General features: G+C 36.6%; 1 protein-coding gene and 1 long non-coding RNA gene across 2 annotated transcripts in view; one reads left to right on the forward strand and one right to left on the reverse strand.

The window, feature by feature from the left end:
• LOC121426677 (probable C-mannosyltransferase DPY19L1) overlaps nt 1-22,151 on the forward strand; it is a 49,371-nt gene extending 27,220 nt beyond the window's left edge. The window contains exons 19-22 of the mRNA XM_041623050.1: nt 16,538-16,712; nt 18,007-18,106; nt 19,760-19,885; nt 21,453-22,151. Of these exons, the coding sequence (XP_041478984.1) occupies nt 16,538-16,712; nt 18,007-18,106; nt 19,760-19,885; nt 21,453-21,600 (549 nt within the window). The 3' untranslated portion in view covers nt 21,601-22,151. The remainder of the gene's footprint in view (nt 1-16,537; nt 16,713-18,006; nt 18,107-19,759; nt 19,886-21,452) is intronic.
• LOC121426281 lies at nt 434-7,550 on the reverse strand. Its single transcript, XR_005971586.1, has 4 exons — nt 7,361-7,550; nt 2,691-3,067; nt 1,227-1,342; nt 434-538 (listed from the first exon to the last, which is right to left on the reverse strand). It is a non-coding gene; the product is annotated as an uncharacterized LOC121426281 (long non-coding RNA).

Here is a 22,151-nt window from a genome sequence, read left to right on the forward strand (position 1 = left end):
TAACAGCCATATTGCTAAATTTTTTGATGATTTTGATTTGATAAATTGCTTTTGTCATTCTAAATAGAAAATACAGGTATTTTTACTAATTGACAAATAAAAAGTAGATATTTATTGAATCATCATTCATTCCTATTAAAGTCACATTTATTTCAATAAATAGATACATATAGGAACATCCATTGTGTTCCTGCAAAATTTACACTTTCAAAAAAACCTTTTCTTTATCCTGTAAAAGAATGAATAAATGATGTCTCATTTTGTAAAAAAATTGGCTTTTGAGTTTCAATTAGATTCATTTCATAAGTGCTGTTTTTGCTGATGTGTTTGTTGAAACTCGAGTAGAAGATGTGGTTGCTGTTAACGCTCCCGGAGGGGTTGTTGGACATCTTGATGTTGTTGAGATTGCCAGTGTGGTTTTTGCATCTCCTGCAGAAATTGTGGGAAGCTGCTGTAGTTGTTGGTCAATGTAGTCGTTACATCTCCCGTGTGTTTGCTGCTGTTTTTGCTCCTGCTACTGATCATGTGATTGAAGTACCTGAAATAGTAATTAATTTATAATGCATATAAGCAAGATACTAAAGTTATTTCTAATTTCACTTTCATTGTTAACCCTTAATAGATACCTTTTGATACTTTGCAAGATTTATCCAAATGGACAAGATCCTCAGGCACCCCCGGGATGACCTACCAGAATAGCCTCACCTAGTAAGGTGTATTAACAGGATTTTGTACTCATTACATTCAGTTGATTTTGCATGAACTCAATTCTTCAAATGAATGTAAAGGGTCTACCAGTAAAAAAAAAATTGTGAGCTTCTTCGGGTAATCTTTCTGAGTCCTTTTACTCCTTTACTGAAAAATTAATACTGGTAATTAAAAACATGATGAAGTGAGTTTGACAGTAATTTGACATGTTACATCTTAGGTGGTAGTGGTGTGGGTCAATCATTATAGAAATGCAGAATATTCATGTACATGCAGGTTGTGTACATGTACCAATTTGGCAAGAGAAAGCAAGTCACATTATCTACCAATGACTGATGTTGGTTTGTTACTTTTGCAGCTGAAAAAAAATTCATCAACACCTCAAACTTAGAGTTTAATTCTAAAATTTGGATTCTTGACAAAGAGCAAATCAAGAAGACAAAAATCATTCAAATTGTTATCATGTGACTTACTTCCTATGCCAAAATGAATCAGAATTATAAATAAGTTTAACTTACTGTTAAATCACATTTCTAGGCTCTTTATCTGGCTCTCCAAACCCTTCAGTCATTGATTTTGGCATGGCTTTCTGATACCATCTTGTGTCTTTCTGGAACTGTGGACAAAGCCTCACCTGAAGGAATAAATTAAACTGAAATTTTCAAAAAATGTTTGGCACTATAATTTATTTTCTCACATGGATACATTGCATGTATATCAAAGAAAATAAAAGGAAACTTCATGTGACTACTAGGTTTTTGACAGGGGGGGGGGGGGGGGGTAAAGGGGTCAAGATAGTTTAATATGATGAACAAAAATGCAACAGTAAATAATATATAAGGAATCTCTGGTTGAGAAATGTCACTTCATGCAATTATTCCTCATAATTTATCTTGCACACACATATACACATAGTGAGGATGGGTGATGGAGAGAGAGAGCGAGCATTGTCATTGTACATGCAAAAAGTATTAAATCCATCACTGGCATATAGATGGGGGGCCAAGAAAAAAAAGAAAAGAAAGAAAGAGAACAGGAAAGGGTGAAATAGAGAAGTATTTACTGAACATTATTACATCAAAATCTTTCCAAATATTTTATTTCTGTATCAAAAAGTTCAAAAATTTTGCTCACTCCCTTCGCCCTCTCGCATCTTTGGAGAACTTTTGTTCCATCCGCCATATTTAGCCCTCTCAAAATATTTGGCTCATAATGCCACTCCATTGTAAGAATTTTGTTTGCTTATCTAACCCTAATAAGACTGCCAGGGTATTTTGGAGGCAGGAAAGATGGGTGGAAGGGGGGTGGGGCCCTCAAGATTGACAGTTAATTGCGCAATTGTGAAGGAATGCAAAATGCCAGCCACAGATGAAAAAATTGTATATTTGATCATTCTAAAATTATTTAAAATTATTTTCAATTAATATATTTTACTAAATCATCCATGAAATTAGAATTTGGCTGGAAATTTATAAACAACCCCTTGAAGTTTTTTTTGGTTAGAAACACAAAAATCGATTTTTTTTTTCCTTTCTGAAGTATTTCTTTCTTTTTTTTTTACTTTTCCACTGGGCCTGATTTTATATTGTTGACAAAATTTTCTTATCATAATAATCACCATGAAATTAATTGATTTTAATCAGTAAAAATAATTATTAACCGGTATGATGCAATTATGAATTTTGGCTAGAAACCGAATTTCCATTGGATTTGTTCATGAAATCACATTTCAAAGCAATTCTGACATGTGCTTACACAACGTTGCGTAATTTCAGGACCGGGTACCCATGTGTCAAAAATTTTGTCTGAAAACTCCTGAATCTTTAAAAAAGGCATATAATCACGCGGCACCATCTTTCACGTTGTTGATTAATCATGAAAATTTTTGGGCCCCCACCACCTTTATAGGGTTAAATCAGATTGCAAATCATGATGGGTTTTACTGATATTCATTCTGCAACCCATATTTCAAAGCCTATTACCTGTGGTAGTTTGTTAGTCTCTGCATTTCTACAACTGTGGCCAAATATTCTGCTAGAAGTTCTTTAGATGGGCCCTTGGCAATTTACTTATTGTAGGAGACCGGCAAGCCCTGGCTTTGAAGTTCCTGATCTATCCTTCTCCAGCTGCAATATCTGGTCAGTTGAGGACTTGGGGGCTTTGTGTCAGGAGTGGTCTTGGTAGTGGCGGTGGCAATGGTGATGGCAGTGGCAGAAGCAGACTTGGTGGTGGTGGCATTAGCAGCACTGATGGTGGTGGCAGCAGTGGTGGTGGTGACTGCAATTGCAGCATTGTTGATGGTGGTATATGCCTTATCACAACCAACATTAGCTCCTGCTGCCACGCTGCTGGTCTCCATCTATTATGTTTTAAGTAGAATAAACATTTGATTATTAACACATCAACTTCAGAACACTAGCATATTGATAATAAAACTTGTAGATATAGCAGTCAAAGCATAAAATGAACTTCCACAGAAGAGTACTTGCACCTTCCTCTAATAGAATTTCAGACCACCTTGAGGATGTTATGCTCAAAGCAAGGTTTTTATTTGACAACATTGGTCAGAGGAACATGGATTTAAATGTCAGAATACAAGAACTGGTATCATTGGTTGATCAATCATACTGTACAGTGCGTCCCAGAATAAACGAAACCGAGATTTAGCGATCATTTATCATAACTTAATCATAAATAGAATATACAAATGACCTACCAATTTAAAGCTTAGAATCTCCTCTTTCATCTAATATTACTTAGGTTATTTCTTATTCACGCATGAGTGAGCAAAAACAATTTGAAGAAAGGATACCAAAAACTCATTTTGCGGGGGGTATCTGGGTTTCAAAAAGAAAACCACATTTCTGAAAAGTTCAATATCTGCTCTTTAATTTGGTACCTCAATTACAGAATTTGGTCAAGAAATAAAAAAGTTCTGGTCATTTGAAATAAGGCTTGTATTTCCATAATTTCATGAGATAAACATGTTTTCACCGGTTTCCCACAGAAGCTTTCGCATGGTGAACAAAAGATTTAATGCATGGCTGATCGTCAACAAAACGGAGTGTCGAGTGAGTTAGAAAGCCAGCCTGGAGAACCTCTTCATTTTATGAAATAATTGAAATTAAAGCCTTATTTCAAATGACCAGAACTTTGTTATTTCTTCACCATTTTCTGTAATTTAGGTACCAAATTAAAGAGCAGATATTGAACTTTTCGGAAATGTGGTTTTCTTTTTGAAACCCAGATACCCCCCGCCAAATGAGTTTTTGGTATCCTTTCTTCAAATTGTTTTTGCTCACTCATGCGTGAATAAGAAATAACCTAAGTAATATTAGATGAAAGAGGAGATTCTAAGCTTTAAATTGGTAGGTCATTTGTATATTCTATTTATGATTAAGTTATGAAAATGATCGCTAAATCTCGGTTTCGTTTTTTCTGGGACGCACTGTAAATACCCCATTTAGATATATGTTGACCAATTATTTCTTGTTGAAACACATGTCTTTGTTATCAATCTTGTAGGGTATAGAATGCATGCTGATGCTATAGTTATCAGTGTTGTATACCGAGGCTGGCCTCGGGACCAGAATTTGCATCCTCGAAGCCTGATGTCTCGGCCTCGGTCGCTCTGTCTTGATATTTCAGCTATGAGGCTTGACAAATGCGGTCATTTCCAGCACATAAATTGTGTCCATCATCAACATAATGTGCAATTTTATGCACACATTATTAGATCTAGATTCCCCCCCTCTATAGATTATATATACGGTAATATATTTTGCCTGTTTTTTTTTTATTTATTCTATTTTCAATATTTTTATTTCATTTATTCATTTATTTTTTTCTTGAGAGGGGGGGGTCAATGGTCAATTGAATTCAACAAAAAACATGCAAATAATGCTCTAAATAGCCCTTTATTCCCTTCATTTTTGTCTCACCTGCGAAGCAAAGTGAGACTATAGGCGCCGCTTTTCCGACGGCGGCGGCGGCGGCGACGGCGGCGGCGGCGTCAACATCAAATCTTAACCTGAGGTTAAGTTTTTGAAATGACATCATAACTTAGAAAGTATATGGACCTAGTTCATGAAACTTGGCCATAAGGTTAATCAAGTATTACTGAACATCCTATTAGAGTTTCATGTCACATGACCAAGGTCAAAGGTCATTTAGGGTCAATGAACTTAGACCATGTTGGAGGAATCAACATCGAAATCTTAACCTGTGGTTAAGTTTTTGTAATGTCATCATAACTTAGAAAATATATGGACCTAGTTCATGAAACTTGGACATAAGGTTAATCAAGTATTACTGAACATCCTATTAGAGTTTCATGTCACATGACCAAGGTCAAAGGTCATTTAGGGTCAATGAACTTAGACCATGTTGGAGGAATCAACATCGAAATCTTAACCTGTGGTTAAGTTTTTGTAATGTCATCATAACTTAGAAAATATATGGACCTAGTTCATGAAACTTGGACATAAGGTTAATCAAGTATCACTAAACATCCTGCATGAGTTTCACGTCACATGACCAAGGTCAAAGGTCATTTAGGGTCAATGAACTTTGGCCGAATTGGGGATATCTGTTGAATTCCCATCATAACTTTGAAAGTTTATGGATCTGATTCATGAAACTTGGACATAATAGTAATCAAGCATCACTGAAAATTTTGTGCAAGTTTCAGGTCTCATGATTAAGGTCAAAGGTCATTAAGGGTCAATGAACTTTGGCCGAATCAGGGGTACTGTTGAATTACCATCATAACTTTGATAGTTTATTGGTCTAGTTCATTAAACTGGGACATTAGAGTAATCAAGTATCACTGAACATCCTGTGCACGTTTCAGGTCACATGGCCAAGGTCAAAGGTCAATGAACTTTGGCCGAATTGGGTGTATCTGTTGAATTACCATCATAACTTTGAAAGTTTATTGGTCTAGTTCATTAAACTTGGACATTAGAGTAATCAAGTATCACTGAACATCCTGTGCACGTTTCAGGTCACATGACCAAGGTCATGTAAGGTCAATGAACTTTGGCCAATTGGGGTTTTTTGGTGAATCTCTGTAAGTTTATTGGTCTAGTTCATAAAAAGTGGACATAAGAGTAACCATGTATCACTGAACATCTTGTGCGAGTTAGAGTAGTATTCAAAGTCAGCACTGCTGCTATATTGAACCGCGTGATGCAGGTGAGACGGCCAGAGGCATTCCACTTGTTGTTAATTTCAGCCCGCTAAATGTGCATCCGCCGGGTCGAGCTAGTGCTTATCTTGTTGCCCGAGTCGAATTCTACAAGTTCGGATAGGTGGTTACCCTGGCTAGACCGTCGGGATATCCCTGGGGGCCCCTTGAAAAAAATACTTTTTTTAATTAAAAAGTGCTCTAAATAGCCCTTTATTCCCTTTAAATTTTGTTATTTGAGCCCCCTAAATGTGCATGCGCCGGGTCAAGCTAGTGCTTATCTTGTTGCCCCAGTCGAGTTCTACAAGTTAAGATAGGTGGTTACCCTGGCTAGGCCGTTGGGATATCCCTTGGGGCCCCTTGAAAAAAATACTTTTTTAAATTAAAAAAAATGCTCTATATAGCCCTTTATTCCCTTTAATTTTGTTAATTTGAGCCCCCTAATGTGCATGCGCTGGGTCAAGTTAGGGCTTATCTTGTTGCCCGAGTCAAGTACTGCAAGTTAGGACGTGTGATTACCCCGGCTAGCCGTCGGAATACCCTTCAGGCCTCTCAACAACAAAAAAAATTCATACCCTTTTATTCACTGACTTTTGTCCCCTGAAAGTCCTCGTATTAGGGCAAGCCAGTGATTTTATGGTTGCCCGAGACGTGCTGCACCTTTTAAACCCCCTAGCTAGCTTTCAAAAACCCCTAATTTTAGAATATTGAATATCCGTCCAACTTCACACGCGTTTGAATATCGAACCTGAATGTCAAACCAACTTCACAGTTTGAATATCGAATATCCAACCAACTTCCTGCCGGTCAAATTTTTGCTAACTCACAGTCACAGCTTTAAAAAAAAAATAATTTTGCCTTTTTTGATTACTGTCTGGCCACCAAACTTTTTTATACTCGCAAGCCCCCCCCCCCCTCCTGAAAACTATAAGAAAAACAATCCCTCACAGTTACAGAGTAAATGTTTGTGTTAGTTACCCCCCCCAAAAAAAAAAAAAACAAGCCGAGGCCAAACTTGAGCGTGAACACCAATATAATCGAAACCCATTCATGATTCTCGAGACTTGACTGTATTTTTGTCGCCCACAACAACCCAAGCCACAAAAAATAAAGGCTCACTCTCACACAGCTTTTCACATATCGCACTGAATTAGGTAATTAAAGACTAAAGTCAGAAAGAAAGACAGATGCAACTCTCAGAGTCAAGACAGTACAGTCGCAACGCCGCTCATTCGAGCTCCACCCCACACACACCAACACTACTACGCGGAAGCTCAGGGATAGCGACCACTCGGCATCTCGATGATGCCTCCACGATATCCCCGGGCAAAATGCATGTTTACCTCGTAGAAACGGTGGAAATATGATATGTATTATCAATGTCATTCTTTCGGAAGTGATTTATTTATTACTTTATCAAATGATGTAATAATTGAATAAATACGATAATTAGAAAGTACTTACATCTCCGATTCAAATTTTCCGTAAATTCTGTCACCATCAAAATTTCATCGCAGACGACGTGTGTGAAGAAAAAAACCGGCTGTTAGCTGCATATCAGGCTCGTTCACGAACTATTTTTCATTTAATTATTTTTATTTACGATAACAATTTGTCATTGCTTTTATGAAACGGATATTTGCAGCTATGACAAGTTGCCATTGCAATAACAAGATTTGCCATAGATATGGGAGATGTTACAGTTGCAAGTCAAAAGTTTTATGAAACGGGCCCCTGGTCATGAGACTCAAAGTCTTCTTTTCACCTCACCTTTGTCTTATCTCATGTATGCTGGCTTTGAGACAGGTAAGTCAGTATAAAACAAACAATGCACTGGTTTGTCACCCACCATTTATTGCAGCTAATGGCTTTTCTCGTAATTTGCACTCCTGGGGCCCGTTTCATAAAACATTTGCCGCAGCGGCAACTCCCATTTTCAGCGGCAAATCTGTGTTTCTGCGCGGCAAATATCAAAACAGCGGCAAGTTTCCGTTTCATAAAACTTTGCCGCAGATACTTTCAGCGGCAAATGACAATTTCTGCGGCAATATTTGACGCAGCTACTTGAGCTACGTCAAATGTTTGCCGCAGATACTTTCAGCAGCAAATGACAATTTCTGCGGAAATATTTGACGCAGCTATTTGAGTTGCGTCAAATATTGCAGCAGAAACAGCTTTTTATCAAAATATCAACAATTTTGAGGGCCTAACAGCCATATTGCTAAATTTTTTGATGATTTTGATTTGATAAATTGCTTTTGTCATTCTAAATAGAAAATACAGGTATTTTTACTAATTGACAAATAAAAAGTAGATATTTATTGAATCATCATTCATTCCTATTAAAGTCACATTTATTTCAATAAATAGACACATATAGGAACATCCATTGTGTTCCTGCAAAATTTACACTTTCAAAAAACCCTTTTCTTTATCCTGTAAAAGAATGAATAAATGATGTCTCATTTTGTAAAAGATTGGCTTTTGAGTTTCAATTAGATTCATTTCATAAGTGCTGTTTTTGCTGATGTGTTTGTTGAAACTCGAGTAGGGAATGTGGTTGCTGTTAACGCTCCCGGAGGGGTTGTTGGACATCTTGATGTTGTTGAGATTGCCAGTGTGTTTTTTGCATCTCCTGCAGAAATTGTGGGAAGCTGCTGTAGTTGTTGGTCAATGTAGTCGTTACATCTCCTGTGTGTTTGCTGCTGTTTTTGCTCCTGCTACTAATCATGTGATTGAAGTACCTGAAATAGTAATTAATTTATAATGCAATAAAGCAAGATACTAAAGTTATTTCTAATTTCACTTTCATTGTTAACCCTTAATAGATACCTTTGATACTTTGCAAGATTTATCCAAATGGACAAGATCCTCAGGCACCCCGGGATGACCTACCAGAATAGCCTCACCTAGTAAGGTGTATTAACAGGATTTTGTACTCATTACATTCAGTTGATTTTGCATGAACTCAATTCTTCAAATGAATGTAAAGGGTCTACCAGTAAAAAAAAAATTGTGAGCTTCTTCGGGTAATCTTTCTGAGTCCTTTTACTCCTTTACTGAAAAATTAATACCGGTAATTAAAAAACATGATGAAGTGAGTTTTGACAGTAATTTGACGATGGGCTATTCCACGGTTACTCACGTTACATTTGGAGACACCTTGACTCATACTTGGAGCTGTAACTCCATTATTATTGATAGGAACTAAACATCTCCTTATCACAACAAAGTACACAGTCTGACTATCCTTTGTATAAAAACAAAACTTGGGAAATTTTATTATGCTCCTGGCAAATCTTTGGAATGTGTCAGTTACTCACGTTACATGATTTGGACATGCATAAAATGAATTGTCGGCATAGGTGAAAAGTCTCCTCATACAAGGCTTTTATGAAAGTTGATTATATCCATTTCAAAGAAGTATATTAAGGAGACAAACTTTGGACATAATTAAAAAAATAAAGAACACATGGTTTTTACTTGGGGTGCAGATAATATGGTTACTCACGTTACGGTTACTCACGTTACATTTTGTCCATGTATGGTTAACAACACAAATGTCATTAAAAATCCAATAATGTGTGTAAAATTCATTGCTAGGAACATTAAAAAGAGATTTTATTCAAAAAATTGGAACAATTTGAGCTTTATTAGGGAGTAAGAGGGAAAAGTATGATTTTGCTTACTAATTATGCATAAATTAGCATAATCGCTTAATACCAATTTGCATGAAATAAATTTCTGTTCAGTATTGTAGATTATGTCCAAGACACCTGCGTGCAAATTTTCGGCGTGATCGTGTGGCCAATGGCCGAGATCTTAAGGGGGGCCTGGGAGGCCCCACCCACCCCCCCCCCCCTGGGCCATATTAAATCCCAAAATACCCCAGCCTAGATAGGGTTACAGGTAAGGACATTCAATGTGTTGTTCAAACACTCTTTAAAGTTTGGTTAATCAAAACCAAGTCTTACTAATGCACTCTCGCATTGTGAATACTTCTACTAATATTCAATTTTTGTGTGATTGTATGACCACTGATATTTTGATGAACAAAGAGTCACATCAAAGAGGTGTACCCTCATTTTGCTTTTAATTAATCAAAAATAACTTCACAACTCACCATGAGACTTTAAACTTGACATCCCACAGAAAATGTTACCTAACTGAATAATTTTTACTGGTTACTCACATTACATGATGGTTACTCACGTTACAAAGTTACTCACGTTACAGTTTTTCTTTATCATTTTTATAAAAAAATTGTACTTTTTAATGATTTTGATAGTCATCACTGTGTCAAAGATTGTTTGAAGGAAGAGAATTTAAAATCCCACCAACTAACTGTAAAGAATTTTTCTCTCAGAAAACAAAGTCATTTTTTTCGGTTACTCACGTTACATCACCTTAGCAGGTTGCAATATTCATCTTTGAATGAGTACTTCAAATTTACTTGAAAAGCTGTTGTGTATTTTAGGTAATTTGACTCTTCTAAACTTCAGAAATATATAAAGTCGTATGTTGTTGCAATAACAAAATGGTAATAAGGCATATTTCATTTTTCACTATTTTTCTTGTATTTTGGTACAGAATGGAAGACACAACTTTTGACCATTTTTTTCCAAAGTATACATATGAAAATAAACTTTTTATTTCTTGTTCCTGAAACTATCATGCATGAAGGACTTAAAGTATTAAAAAATTCAAGAAAATATTGAATTTGAATTTTTAAGCTCATGTCCACCAACCTGTGGAATTGCCCACATGTTAGGTGGTAGTGGTGTGGGTCAATCATTATAGAAATGCAGAATATTCATGTACATGCAGGTTGTGTACATGTACCAATTTGGCAAGAGAAAGCAAGTCACATTATCTACCAATGATTGATATTGGTTTGTTACTTTTGCAGCTGAAAAAAAATTCATCAACACCTCAAACTTAGAGTTTAATTCTAAAATTTGGATTCTTGACAAAGAGCAAATCAAGAAGACAAAAATCATTCAAATTGTTATCATGTGACTTACTTCCTATGCCAAAATGAATCAGAATTATAAATAAGTTTAACTTACTGTTAAATCACATTTCTAGGCTCTTTATCTGGCTCTCCAAACCCTTCAGTCATTGATTTTGGCATGGCTTTCTGATACCATCTTGTGTCTTTCTGGAACTGTGGACAAAACCTCACCTGAAGGAATAAATTAAACTGAAATTTTCAAAAAATGTTTGGCACTATAATTTATTTTCTCACATGGATACATTGCATGTATATCAAAGAAAATAAAAGGAAACTTCATGTGACTACTAGGTTTTTGTCAGGGGGGGGGGGGGGGGGTAAAGGGGTCAAGATGGTTTAATATGATGAACAAAAATGCAACAGTAAATAATATATAAGGAATCTCTGGTTGAGAAACGTCACTTCATGCAATTATTCCTCATAATTTATCTTGCACACACATATACACATAGTGAGGATGGGTGATGGAGAGAGCGAGCATTGTCATTGTACATGCAAAAAGTATTAAATCCATCACTGGCATATAGATGGGGGGCCAAGAAAAAAAAGAAAAGAAAGAAAGAGAACAGGAAAGGGTGAAATAGAGAAGTATTTACTGAACATTATTACATCAAAATCTTTCCAAATATTTTATTTCTGTATCAAAAAGTTCAAAAATTTTGCTCACTCCCTTCGCCCTCTCGCATCTTTGGAGAACTTTTGTTCCATCCGCCATATTTAGCCCTCTCAAAATATTTGGCTCATAACGCCACTCCATTGTAAGAATTTTGTTTGCTTATCTAACCCTAATAAGACTGCCAGGGTATTTTGGAGGCAGGAAAGATGGGTGGAAGGGGGGTGGGGCCCTCAAGATTGACAGTTAATTGCGCAATTGTGAAGGAATGCAAAATGCCAGCCACAGATGAAAAAATTATATATTTGATCATTCTAAAATTATTTAAAATTATTTTCAATTAATATATTTTACTAAATCATCCATGAAATTAGAATTTGGCTGGAAATTTATAAACAAACCCCTTGAAGTTTTTTTTGTTTAGAAACACAAAAAATCGATTTTTTTTTCCTTTCTGAAGTATTTCTTTTTTTTTTTACTTTTTTTTATATTGTTGACAAAATTTTCTTATCATAATAATCACCATGAAATTAATTGATTTTAATCAGTAAAAATAATTATTAACCGGTATGATGCAATTATGAATTTTGGCTAGAAACCGAATTTCCATTGGATTTGTTCATGAAATCACATTTCAAAGCAATTCTGACATGTGCTTACACAACGTTGCGTAATTTCAGGACCGGGTACCCATGTGTCAAAAATTTTGTCTGAAAACTCCTGAATCTTTAAAAAAAGGCATATAATCACGCGGCACCATCTTTCACGTTGTTGATTAATCATGAAAATTTTGGGCCCCCACCACCTTTATAGGGTTAAATCAGATTGCAAATCATGATGGGTTTTACTGATATTCATTCTGCAACCCATATTTCAAAGCCTATTACCTGTGGTAGTTTGTTAGTCTCTGCATTTCTACAACTGTGGCCAAATATTCTGCTAGAAGTTCTTTAGATGGGCCCTTGGCAATTTACTTATTGTAGGAGACCGGCAAGCCCTGGCTTTGAAGTTCCTGATCTATCCTTCTCCAGCTGCAATATCTGGTCAGTTGAGGACTTGGGGGCTTTGTGTCAGAGTGGTCTTGGTAGTGGCGGTGGCAATGGTGATGGCAGTGGCAGAAGCAGACTTGGTGGTGGTGGCATTAGCAGCACTGATGGTGGTGGCAGCAGTGGTGGTGGTGACTGCAATTGCAGCATTGTTGATGGTGGTATATGCCTTATCACAACCAACATTAGCTCCTGCTGCCACGCTGCTGGTCTCCATCTATTATGTTTTAAGTAGAATAAACATTTGATTATTAACACATCAACTTCAGAACACTAGCATATTGATAATAAAACTTGTAGATATAGCAGTCAAAGCATAAAATGAACTTCCACAGAAGAGTACTTGCACCTTCCTCTAATAGAATTTCAGACCACCTTGAGGATGTTATGCTCAAAGCAAGGTTTTTATTTGACAACATTGGTCAGAGGAACATGGATTTAAATGTCAGAATACAAGAACTGGTATCATTGGTTGATCAATCATACTGTACAGTGCGTCCCAGAATAAACGAAACCGAGATTTAGCGATCATTTATCATAACTTAATCATAAATAGAATATACAAATGACCTACCAATTTAAAGCTTAGAATCTCCTCTTTCATCTAATATTACTTAGGTTATTTCTTATTCACGCATGAGTGAGCAAAAACAATTTGAAGAAAGGATACCAAAAACTCATTTTGCGGGGTATCTGGGTTTCAAAAAGAAAACCACATTTCTGAAAAGTTCAATATCTGCTCTTTAATTTGGTACCTCAATTACAGAATTTGGTCAAGAAATAAAAAGTTCTGGTCATTTGAAATAAGGCTTGTATTTCCATAATTTCATGAGATAAACATGTTTTCACCGGTTTCCCACAGAAGCTTTCGCATGGTGAACAAAAGATTTAATGCATGGCTGATCGTCAACAAAACGGAGTGTCGAGTGAGTTAGAAAGCCAGCCTGGAGAACCTCTTCATTTTATGAAATAATTGAAATTAAAGCCTTATTTCAAATGACCAGAACTTTGTTATTTCTTCACCATTTTCTGTATTTTAGTACCAAATTAAAGAGCAGATATTGAACTTTTCGGAAATGTGGTTTTCTTTTTGAAACCCAGATACCCCCGCCAAATGAGTTTATGGTATCCTTTCTTCAAATTGTTTTTGCTCACTCATGCGTGAATAAGAAATAATCTAAGTAATATTAGATGAAAGAGGAGATTCTAAGCTTTAAATTGGTAGGTCATTTGTATATTCTATTTATGATTAAGTTATGATAAATGATCGCTAAATCTCGGTTTCGTTTTTCTGGGACGCACTGTATAATACCCCATTTAGATATATGTTGACCAATTATTTCTTGTTGAAACACATGTCTTTGTTATCAATCTTGTAGGGTATAGAATGCATGCTGATGCTATAGTTATCAGTGTTGTATACCGAGGCTGGCCTCGGGACCAGAATTTGCATCCTCGAAGCCTGATGTCTCGGCCTCGGTCGCTCTGTCTTGATATTTCAGCTATGAGGCTTGACAAATGCGGTCATTTCCAGCACATAAATTGTGTCCATCATCAACATAATGTGCAATTTCTAATGCACACATTATTAGATCTAGATTCCCCCCCTCTATAGATTATATATACGGTAATATATTTTGCCTGTTTTTTTTTTATTTATTCTATTTTCAATATTTTTATTTCATTTATTCATTTATTTTTTTCTTGAGGGGGGGGGGGGTCAATTGAATTCAACAAAAAACATGCAAATAATGCTCTAAATAGCCCTTTATTCCCTTCATTTTTGTTAATTTCAGCCCGCTAAATGTGCATCCGCCGGGTCGAGCTAGTGCTTATCTTGTTGCCCGAGTCGAATTCTACAAGTTCGGATAGGTGGTTACCCTGGCTAGACCGTCGGGATATCCCTGGGGGCCCCTTGAAAAAAATACTTTTTTTTAATTAAAAAGTGCTCTAAATAGCCCTTTATTCCCTTTAAATTTTGTTATTTGAGCCCCCTAAATGTGCATGCGCCGGGTCAAGCTAGTGCTTATCTTGTTGCCCCAGTCGAGTTCTACAAGTTAAGATAGGTGGTTACCCTGGCTAGGCCGTTGGGATATCCCTTGGGGCCCCTTGAAAAAAATACTTTTTTTAAATTAAAAAAAATGCTCTATATAGCCCTTTATTCCCTTTAATTTTGTTAATTTGAGCCCCCTAAATGTGCATGCGCTGGGTCAAGTTAGGGCTTATCTTGTTGCCCGAGTCAAGTACTGCAAGTTAGGACATGTGATTACCCCGGCTAGGCCGTCGGAATACCCTTCAGGCCTCTCAACAACAAAAAAAAAATTCATACCCTTTTTTTCACTGACTTTTGTCCCCTGAAAGTCCTCGTATTAGGGCAAGCCAGTGATTTTATGGTTGCCCGAGACGTGCTGCACCTTTTAAACCCCCTAGCTAGCTTTCAAAACCCCTAATTTTAGAATATTGAATATCCGTCCAACTTCAAACGCGTTTGAATATCGAACCTGAATGTCAAACCAACTTCACAGTTTGAATATCGAATATCCAACCAACTTCCTGCCGGTCAAATTTTTGCTAACTCACAGTCACAGCTTTAAAAAAAAATAATTTTGCCTTTTTTGATTACTGTCTGGCCACCAAACTTTTTTATACTCGCAAGCCCCCCCCCCCCCTCTGAAAACTATAAGAAAAACAATCCCTCACAGTTACAGAGTAAATGTTTGTGTTAGTTACCCCCCCCCCAAAAAAAAAAAACAAGCCGAGGCCAAACTTGAGCGTGAACACCAATCGAAACCCATTCATGATTCTCGAGACTTGACTGTATTTTTGTCGCCCACAACAACCCAAGCCACAAAAAATAAAGGCTCACTCTCACACAGCTTTTCACATATCGCACTGAATTAGGTAATTAAAGACTAAAGTCAGAAAGAAAGACAGATGCAACTCTCAGAGTCAAGACAGTACAGTCGCAACGCCGCTCATTCGAGCTCCACCCCACACACACCAACACTACTACGCGGAAGCTCAGGGATAGCGACCACTCGGCATCTCGATGATGCCTCCACGATATCCCCGGGCAAAATGCATGTTTACCTCGTAGAAAACGGTGGAAATATGATATGTATTATCAATGTCATTCTTTCGGAAGTGATTTATTTATTACTTTATCAAATGATGTAATAATTGAATAAATACGATAATTAGAAAGTACTTACATCTCCGATTCAAATTTTCCGTAAATTCTGTCACCATCAAAATTTCATCGCAGACGACGTGTGTGAAGAAAAAAACCGGCTGTTAGCTGCATATCAGGCTCGTTCACGAACTATTTTTCATTTAATTATTTTTATTTACGATAACAATTTGTCATTGCTTTTATGAAACGGATATTTGCAACTATGACAAGTTGCCATTGCAATAACAAGATTTGCCATAGATATGGGAGATGTTACAGTTGCAAGTCAAAAGTTTTATGAATCAGGCCCTGGTTATGAGACTCGGTCTTCTTTTCTATTCAACTCATGTGTGCCTAATCTCGTGTGCTGGCTTCAAGACAGATAAGACACAAGAAAAAGCAAAACATTGCACTGGTATTTCCTAGCAATGCAGCACACGTGAGAGTATTAAAATTCATATTAGGATTTGCTTTATGAATAGGAATATTGCAGAATGTAATGTCCATCTTGTTTTAGTCAATGACAAAATGACAGAATTGCAATGAGGTCTTACTGATTGGAGCTGATCTGCATCTGGACACCATTTCGAGCCTCTCTGGCTTGAAGTCTTTAATTGGAAGCAATTTTTATATTTATGTCCATTAGGGACCTTGGTCAGATAAACTTGCAATCCAAATCCAATCTTATTACAATTCTTGTTAAGCACCCAGTCAAAGTCAGCTGCATAGTGTTAGGTAGTCTTTAGTCAGTTATAGAACATTTATGAACCTTGTTCTGCTTTCCTTTTCTGATCAGGTATTTAAATTTGTGAATTCTGAGATGCATCACCAGGCAGCCGTGTTCGTATTACTAGCGATGATGTCCATCCAGGGCTTCATGAACCTACAACATCAATGGAGTATACAGGGTGACTTCTCAAATCAACCTCAGGAAGAAATGCTGGAATGGATCATGCAAAACACAGCAAAAGGTACCATTGTTAAAAGGGGCGGATCCTGGATTTCCCAATAGAAGGTCATTTTGTCCCACAAACACTTTGGCAAGACAACATATTTCCCTTTTAAAAAATTTAATTGCTATGACTCTCAAAAGGCGGCGGGGGGGGGAGGTATAGGAATACTTGTGTATGAACGACATATTTACATTAAAAATATTGACTATGACTCTTAAATAGTGGGGGGGGGCGCCATGGGTGAGAAATGCACCCCTTGATCCGCTACTGATTGTTAACCTATGGAGGTTGTCTGCTTTTACATGGTCAAAATCAATCTTATTCTGATCCTTAAATTGTCAACTGTCATTAATCTTATATTCATTTCCATATTTGAGAAAAATGCATTATGGATATAACAGGTGATAAAAAAATTGATGATGAAGGGGTACTTTACTGAAAATTGCAAATTTGCCTTTTTAAGCAGTGATTCTGTTGTTTTCATGTCATTGCCAATTTAGTGTAATGATTTGCCCAAGTTCAACTCTCATTCAGGAATAGCACCACATACTACACTAGGTAGGGTATCTATTTTCAGTTCCTTTTTTTCTCTTTCTAACCATATTCAGTATATCTGAATGAGCAAGCAATAATTTATGATCATTGAAGCATTGTGAATATGCTTCAATGTTCATAGAAAGGGCTGAAAATAAATATTGTTGCATATCGTAACTTGAATGTAATATGAACAAAATTGTGAACATTTTGAAAGGAGCTCAGAAAAAACATTTTAGAAACATGGCAATGGCAGCAACCTCTTAGATATTGTCTTCTGAAAAAAAGTCTCCTAGTTCCTGTGGATAACTCTTTCTGCATGAAAGAAGGCTACTACTTATATAACAAATCAATTAATTTGGTTTGGGATCATTAAAATTTCCAGCTTAGTTCATATTTTCCTTTATAATGTACAAATAAATCATTGGAGCACAGAATATAAGATTTTTTATACGCCTGTCTAGACGGGACATATTATGGTATCACGCTCGGTGTCCGCCCATCTGTCTGTCTGTCCGTCCGTTAACCTTTCCTTGTAAATGCGGATAACTTCAGTTTAACCTAACCTGGGTTCATATAATTTGGTGTGTATGATACTAGCATGAATCCCAGGAAGCCTATTGATTTGGAGGTCAAAAGGTCAAAGTCACAGTGACATGTTTTTATCTTATCCTTCTGCAGTACTTTTAAATGCGATAACTTCAGTTTAACTTAACCTAGGCTCATATAATTTGGTGTGTATGTTACTAGTTTGTTTTACTTACTGTTGTTTTTTCAGATGCTGTATTTGCTGGACCAATGCCAACCATGGCGTCTATCAAATTATCCACAGAGAGAAGAATCGTTAATCATCCACATTATGAAGATGCTGGATTGAGGTATGTAGCAGGGTTAAAGATAAATGCCAGTTGTGGTAACGATAGAAAAATGAGTTCAAACAGAATCCAATCAAATTGCCACCCAAATGTACAGTGCGTCCCAGAAAAAACGAAACCGAGATTTAGCGATCATTTATCATTACTTAATCATAAATAAAATAGACAAATGACCTACCAATTTAAAGCTTAGAATCTCCTCTTTCATCTGATATTACTTAGATTATTTCTCATTAATGCATGAGTGAACAAATACAATTTGAATAAAGGATATCAAAAACTCATTTTTCGGGGGGTATCTGGGTTTAAAAAACAAAACCACATTTTCGAAAAGTTCAATATCTCCTCTTTAATTTGATACCTAAATTACAGAAAATGGTCAAGAAATAACAAAGTAATGGTCATTAGAAATAAGGCTTGAATTTCAATAATTTCATAAAATGAAGAGCTTCTCCAGGCTGGCGTTCAAACTCACTCGACACTCTGTTTTGTTGATGATCAGCCATGCATTAAATCTTTTGTTCACCATGCGAAAGCTTCTGTGGGAAACCGGTGAAAACACGTTTGTCTCATGAAATTATGGAAATACAAGCCTTATTTCAAATGACCAGAACTTTATTTCTTGACCATTTTCTGTAATTTAGGTATCAGATTAAAGAGCAGATATTGAACTTTTCAGAAATGTGGTTTTCTTTTTGAAACCCAGATACCCCCCGCCAAATGAGTTTTTGGTATCCTTTCTTCAAATTGTTTTTGCTCACTCATGCGTGAATAAGAAATAACGTACGTAATATCAGATGAAAGAGGAGATTCTATGCTTTAAATTGGTAGGTCATTTGTCTATTTTATTTATGATTAAGTTATGATAAATGACCGCTAAACCTCGGTTTTGTTTATTCTGGGACGCACTGTATGTATGAATTTGAAAAATATATGCCAATTGACTCTGGAATAAAATGCGTAATTGCTGAGAAATGAGCAAAATAAGCACGGAACTCCATTAAAATGTCAGATATTTTTCCTAACAATATTAATACTTTGTCCCATATTTGCTTTTCTGTGTTTATGATCATCAGTGTTGGTTTTTAGGTAAGATTTCTTGATTTCTAAAAGTTCTCATTTTATGTACCTGGACCCTCTTGCATTAAAGTTACCATTATGGTAACTTTGTCGTTCATTGGTAACTTGCATTGAATCCTTGATTTTGATTGGCTAAATAATGTCATGTGTTCTCCTTTGATAGCAAAGAACATTTTGCAAATTTTCTGTTGAAAAAAATTATGACACGGATGGATATCCATAGAGTTACGATTGATTGGATCAATCGTAAGACTTGGCAATATGGGGCCGAGGGTCCCGTCTTACAAAGAGTTAAGATTGAGCCAATCAACATCAACTGTATGGAAATCCTTGAATATAATAGTATTCAAGAAAACATTGAATATACATCATATCTAGAAAATATTTTTGAACAAACATGTATTTTAGATGTTGATGTTGCTGGCTTTCTGTAATTGTGGTTGATCGGATTAATCGCAACTCTTTGTTAGACAGGACCCTGCTCTCACCCTTGCTCTTCCTCTCTACTTCTTATTTCTCCTCCCCCTCTCTCTCTCTCTCTCTTACTATCTCTCCCTCTCTGTCTTTCATATCCAGAGCAAGGACCAAGTTAGTATATGCCATGTACAGTCGTAAACCAGCCAAGGAGGTTTATCAGGGTTACAAGTCTCTAGGAGTTCAGTATGCTGTCTTGGAACTATCCTGGTGCACACGCAGATCCAAGTGAGTTCTTTATACGTCGTCCTCAAACAAAAACAAAAAATTACCGGGGAGAGGCTAGGGGCAATTTCGCCCCAAATGTTCAAAAGAGCCCTCAAAATGAAAAAAAAAAATTCTGCAATCTAGTCTCGGCTTTTCATTTAATCAAACACACAAAAAAAAAATCCCATTTTATACTGCATTGTTATAGCTTATCCAATGTTGCAAATTTAGGCTATAAATTGTTTAAAATAGTCCCCGAAAATAGAAATAATAATTTTTTTGGCCTGCAATCTATTGTCAGCTTTTCATTGATTACACCTATAGGCAGGGGTGGATCCAAGATTTACCAAGAAGGAGGGGGAGGGGCACTTTAAAGAAAAAAAAACATAATGAGTATAAAAAATGAATAGATATGCATTATGGATTTAGCTTCAAATCCTGACAGGGTCGTAACAAGTCACAAAATTTAGGGTTGAATCATTTTATGGTTTAAATCTAGTCGAGTCAGTTGTGTCACTGTACAAATATCAATGGGAACGAGTCATTGAATACTGCTTGAGTAACTGGTTGGTGATTTGAATCATGACTTGATTACAATGGGGGGGTAGTTAGATTTGGTTTGGACAAGGGTATGTTGCGGAAGGTTCAAACCCATACCCATATTTAGGGGTCATTTTGGCTAAAAAGGTACCCATTATTAAGGATCTATTAAAATTTGACAAGCAAAAAAAAAAGTTATCACCCCAAATTATGTAGGAGAATATGGACTCATGTTTATAAAGGCCAGTATCTAAAATTTGGGGGCATGTTTAGGGATTTTCCTGCATAAAACCATACCCCATGTTTAGGGATTTCTTCCCAAAAAGCAGCCCATTTCACCGGCACATCCCCGTATGCCTTATTTTGTGAGTACGCTGCCCCCCCCCATACAATCCTGCTTTGCTATTTGAAAACAAGCCTTCAGGATTCCAATTAAACCATGAATTGAATGGTTCCCATTACCTCGGGCGAAGTTCGTGCAGGCTCCACTTCACTACCGCTACACTACGCTCCACCTACCCGAACTTCGGGATGGTGAACTCGATCAGATATTCCGAGTGACAAAAGTGGGATGGAAATGTTATTTATTGTAAAAATTATAGATAAACATATAACGAGAAAGAAAAATAGCTTAATTTCTTACTCTTCACCCGTATCTCACTCCGTGTCTCCGTTATCCTCAAAATTAGTGATTTTGGGCCAGTATCTATTTCCTCAAATGTTTTGAAATGGGGGTTCGCGGGGGGGGGGGTATCAGCAATTAGCCATTGATCCCTTGTGTACTCCAAAAAAAAACGAGTTATGGATTTAATAGAAATTGAAAATAAAACACGTGCTCTCAAACCACTAGAGGGGGTCAATTGAGTAAATAAAATCTTATCTATTGTACTAATATTTCTAATTTGAAGAATAAAAACTGATTTATTTCTTCAGATAGAATCCTGTATTAAGATGGGATAATATTGACTATTGCCTTTATCAAGGTTGAATAACATTGAATATTGCCTGTATTAATGTGAAATAACATTTACTATCGTCCAATTTGCAGGTTGGGATGCAGTATGCCAGAGATATGGGACGTAGAGGATCCAGCCAACGCTAACAAGAAACCTTTGTGCTTGAAGATCTCAGAAAGATCCACACCATATTTTTCACCAGTATTTAACAATGGAGTGTATACAGTTCTTAGAGTCTGATGAAGGGGTACTCCTATGGACTGTTGGATAGTTTGTACTGATAAACCTAAAGAACTTGGGGGGGTATTTCACAAGAAGTTAAGAGAGACTTAGTCGTGCTTAAACACCGATGCTCACATGTTATTTAACACGTAATCTGATTGAAGGATAATGCAGTAGTGCGCATGATCTGACAAATGCGGTGACGCGTTATACATGTATATTGTACGCTACTGATGTTTAAGTGAAACCCCACCCCCCCCCTTTGCCTGGTTTAAGGAAGTGATGAGATGCACGACCATTTTGCTCAAGAATTCAAATGGTATTCACACCAAAGTTTTCGACCAACATTCTTGATGCTGCTTCCAGTGCTACCAACTACTTGTATTAGGTTTTTGCCGTAATTATCATGTTCTGTTCAACCAAGTAATGGCATTACAGTGTTTCTTGACCATTCATTCAAACTGCTAATTGATTTGGTCTACTAACACCAGGTGGCCGTTTCATAAAGCTGTTCGTAAGTTAAGAGCAACTAACGACTGGTGAACCTTTCTTACACGTTTAACCGAATC

The sequence above is a fragment of the Lytechinus variegatus genome, chromosome 13 (genome assembly GCF_018143015.1).
Source record: "Lytechinus variegatus isolate NC3 chromosome 13, Lvar_3.0, whole genome shotgun sequence".
Taxonomy (NCBI): Eukaryota; Metazoa; Echinodermata; class Echinoidea; order Temnopleuroida; family Toxopneustidae; genus Lytechinus; species Lytechinus variegatus.